Source organism: Nanorana parkeri, unplaced genomic scaffold, assembly GCF_000935625.1.
Source record: "Nanorana parkeri isolate BGI_ZX_2015 unplaced genomic scaffold, ASM93562v1 scaffold2085, whole genome shotgun sequence".
Lineage (NCBI taxonomy): Eukaryota > Metazoa > Chordata > Amphibia > Anura > Dicroglossidae > Nanorana > Nanorana parkeri.
Genome location: NW_017308353.1, coordinates 162,841 through 166,542, shown reverse-complemented (window position 1 = coordinate 166,542; position 3,702 = coordinate 162,841). Strand labels below are relative to the sequence as shown.

At 48.5% G+C, this 3,702-nt stretch overlaps 1 protein-coding gene across 1 annotated transcript in view; it reads right to left on the bottom strand.

Annotated features, from left to right (window-relative positions):
• Positions 1-7: 7 nt before the first annotated feature.
• FOXO4 (forkhead box O4) overlaps positions 8-3,702 on the bottom strand; it is a 4,262-nt gene continuing 567 nt past the window's right edge. The window contains exons 2-3 of the mRNA XM_018572611.1: positions 3,428-3,700; positions 8-991 (exon numbers count right to left, since the gene is read on the bottom strand). Coding sequence (XP_018428113.1) covers positions 8-991; positions 3,428-3,700 — 1,257 coding nt within the window. The remainder of the gene's footprint in view (positions 992-3,427; positions 3,701-3,702) is intronic.

The window sequence follows — 3,702 nt, the reverse complement described above, 5'->3', positions numbered from 1 at the left end:
CCCGAGTTTAACTGGGCAGCCAGCTCTGGTTGGTACCAGGGTGTGGGGGTTCAAAGTTGAAGTCCAGGCCGCCTTCATCCATGAGCTCGTTGTTAATGATGTAGTCCACGTCACATTCCAGATTCTCAAGGAACATGTCAATGTCCAGATCCGTGGGAAGACGTTCCGAGGGCGCGCCGAATGAGTTTGGCTTAGGGAGTGGCACAGACATTGGGAGGTTATTGGGGGGCAGAGCCGGATGCTCAGGGGTCCGGATTTTGTTCTGCCCTCCCAGCAGGAGTAAATTCTGCCCGCCGCTCTGAGCCAGCACCGGGTCCACCCGACTCATCAGCACGTTACTGGGAGGAGGGGAGTCCGAGGTCAGAAGAGCTTCCAGGGTCTGAGGACGCGGGAAACGTCCGGAACTCTGCGCCAGAGAGATGTCGATGGGACTGAAGAGGGAGTTCCCGAAGGACAGACCCTGAGGCGGGCGCATGGGGAAGGACTGAGGCCCGGGCAAGGGAGCCCCCGAGGGGCACAGCATGGTTAGGCCGTCGATAAGTTCCAATTCCTCGGAGACGGTTGGCGGGACGTTGTCCGAGAAGCTGAGCGAGGTGTGGAGGGCGTCATCGGCGGCGTCATCCTGTTCCGTCAGTATGGGGGACAGCCGCAGGCTCAGGTTGCTGGCATTGGAACCCGTGCGGGACCGGAAACTAGTCCATACGTCGGGATCATCTATGCTGTGCGAAGGACTGCCGGGCCATTTGGAGGACTGCGAGCTCGGACTTCCCGCGGGGGGTTCTCCGCTAGCACCTTGCGCTTTTTTCTTCGACACTTTGTTGCGTGCTTTGGCGAGCTTGCTGCTGTTGTCCATGGACGCTGCTCTGCGACGAGGTGATTTGCCGCTCTTCCCGCCCTCCGGGTTCAGCATCCACCAGGAGCTCTTCCCCGTCGCCTCGTTGTGCACCTTTATGAACTTGCTGTGCAGGGACAAGTTGTGGCGGATCGAATTCTGAACGGAAAGTTGGGAGACTGCAACCCGCCGTGGGAGACTGCAACCCGCCGTGGGAGACTGCAACCCGCCGTGGGAGACTGCAACCCGCCGTGGGAGACTGCAACCCGCCGTGGGAGACTACAGACGCAGACAGTTCACACATCTTTATTATTATCATACGAAGGGGTCACTTCACAAAGCTCAGCGTTAGGAGAGTAGAAGTTCAAGAATCTCTCCGCTTCATCCATTCTGGTGATCTGTGCTTCCTCCACCTCTATCATTACCCCTCCAGTCATCAGGTGGAAAGCACTGACACGAGGAAGCAAATCTCTGCTCCTCTACCAAGATGGCCGCCTCCATACAGAGACACAGTGCAGGACAAGACATGGTAAGTCACTACTGGGGAACAGATCGGCTGCAGAGAGACCACAGACAGTCCAGGAGCCGGCTTCCCTGACAACAACTAGAGAGAAATTCATATGTTTGGCACCAGCTGTAAATTTTAAGGAGCACCGGCGCCCTGGCTCCTGGGATCTGTCCAGCCCGGTCTACTCATTTGACCTGAAAGTGCCTGCTACGTAGAACTTTGTTACGGTGCATCCCCACCCCTGCGTTTACACCACACGAGGACTATTTGGGGAGATTATTCTTCATGTTTTAGACAAATTCGGATTGTGAAAACGGCGTCTGTACTGAACTCTGGGATAACATGTAAATCACACCGTGTGCACTTTACATGTATGAACAGAGACACACAGGAAACCTGCGCACATCTCCTGCCTGATCCCAGAGGAATGTGTGTGCTGCACTGTGCAGAGGATCAGGGTGGACTGTGGACCTTACAAATACATTGCTGACATGTCACATTATACAGAAGCGCTATCATCTCTCAAAATGGCTGTACAATGTATTATGAAGGAGACGTCCGTGACTTTGCCTAAAATGAAATGATGTCATTAGACTGCTGCAGGCAAGAGGAGACATTTCCCCAGTCTCCCCTCCCCCAGTGATCAGTCTGCTGCAGACAAGAGGAGACATTTGCTGAGTCTCCCCTCCCCCAGGGATCAGACTATAACATTGTAGCAAGTCACAAGGTGACAGGCTGCAGCACGGGCCGATTTTGAACTTGCAGCAAATCCCAGCTGTAAAAGCTGCTGCTGCTAAAAGAAACCCATCTGACATTGTTTATAAACATTGATCAGAGGGGGATAGAGAGATACAAAGTAACATTGTTTATAGACATTGATCAGAGGGAGATAGAGAGATACAAAGTAACATTGTTTATAGACATTGATCAGAGGGAGATAGAGAGATACAAAGTAACATTGTTTATAGACATTGATCAGAGGGAGATAGAGAGATACAAAGTAACATTGTTTATAGACATTGATCAGAGGGAGATAGAGAGATACAAAGTAACATTGTTTATAGACATTGATCAGAGGGAGATAGAGAGATACAAAGTAACATTGTTTATAGACATTGATCAGAGGGAGATAGAGAGATACAAAGTAACATTGTTTATAGACATTGATCAGAGGGAGATAGAGAGATACAAAGTAACATTGTTTATAGACATTGATCAGAGGGAGATAGAGAGATACAAAGTAACATTGTTTATAGACATTGATCAGAGGGAGATAGAGAGATACAAAGTAACATTGTTTATAGACATTGATCAGAGGGAGATAGAGAGATACAAAGTAACATTGTTTATAGACATTGATCAGAGGGAGATAGAGAGATACAAAGTAACATTGTTTATAGACATTGATCAGAGGGAGATAGAGAGATACAAAGTAACATTGTTTATAGACATTGATCAGAGGGAGATAGAGAGATACAAAGTAACATTGTTTATAGACATTGATCAGAGGGAGATAGAGAGATACAAAGTAACATTGTTTATAGACATTGATCAGAGGGAGATAGAGAGATACAAAGTAACATTGTTTATAGACATTGATCAGAGGGAGATAGAGAGATACAAAGTAACATTGTTTATAGACATTGATCAGAGGGAGATAGAGAGATACAAAGTAACATTGTTTATAGACATTGATCAGAGGGAGATAGAGAGATACAAAGTAACATTGTTTATAGACATTGATCAGAGGGAGATAGAGAGATACAAAGTAACATTGTTTATAGACATTGATCAGAGGGAGATAGAGAGATACAAAGTAACATTGTTTATAGACATTGATCAGAGGGAGATAGAGAGATACAAAGTAACATTGTTTATAGACATTGATCAGAGGGAGATAGAGAGATACAAAGTAACATTGTTTATAGACATTGATCAGAGGGAGATAGAGAGATACAAAGTAACATTGTTTATAAACATTGATCAGAGGGAGATAGAGAAATTGGGAGAGGGGGGAATAGAGAAATTCCTTGCAGTGGGGGGGGGCGAGGGTCATGTAAGGAGTGTCAGCTCTGTGGTCTAGTTACCTTCCACCCGGCGGAGCTGTTGCTGTCCCCCTTGTCCTTGAAGTAGGGGATGGTCTTGACCATCCACTCATAGATCTGTGACAGGGTCAGCCTCTTGTCCGGGGTGCTCTCAATGGCCTGGCTGATCAGTTCGGCATACGATTGGTTACCCCAGGCATTCCTCCTGGATCCCCCCTTCCTCGGGGTCACCCCTGGTCCTCCAGTCCCCTCGACGGGCAGCGTGGGGGCCTCCGCTCCTTCTGTTCGCCCCTCCTCTGCGGGGGTCGCCGCGGGCT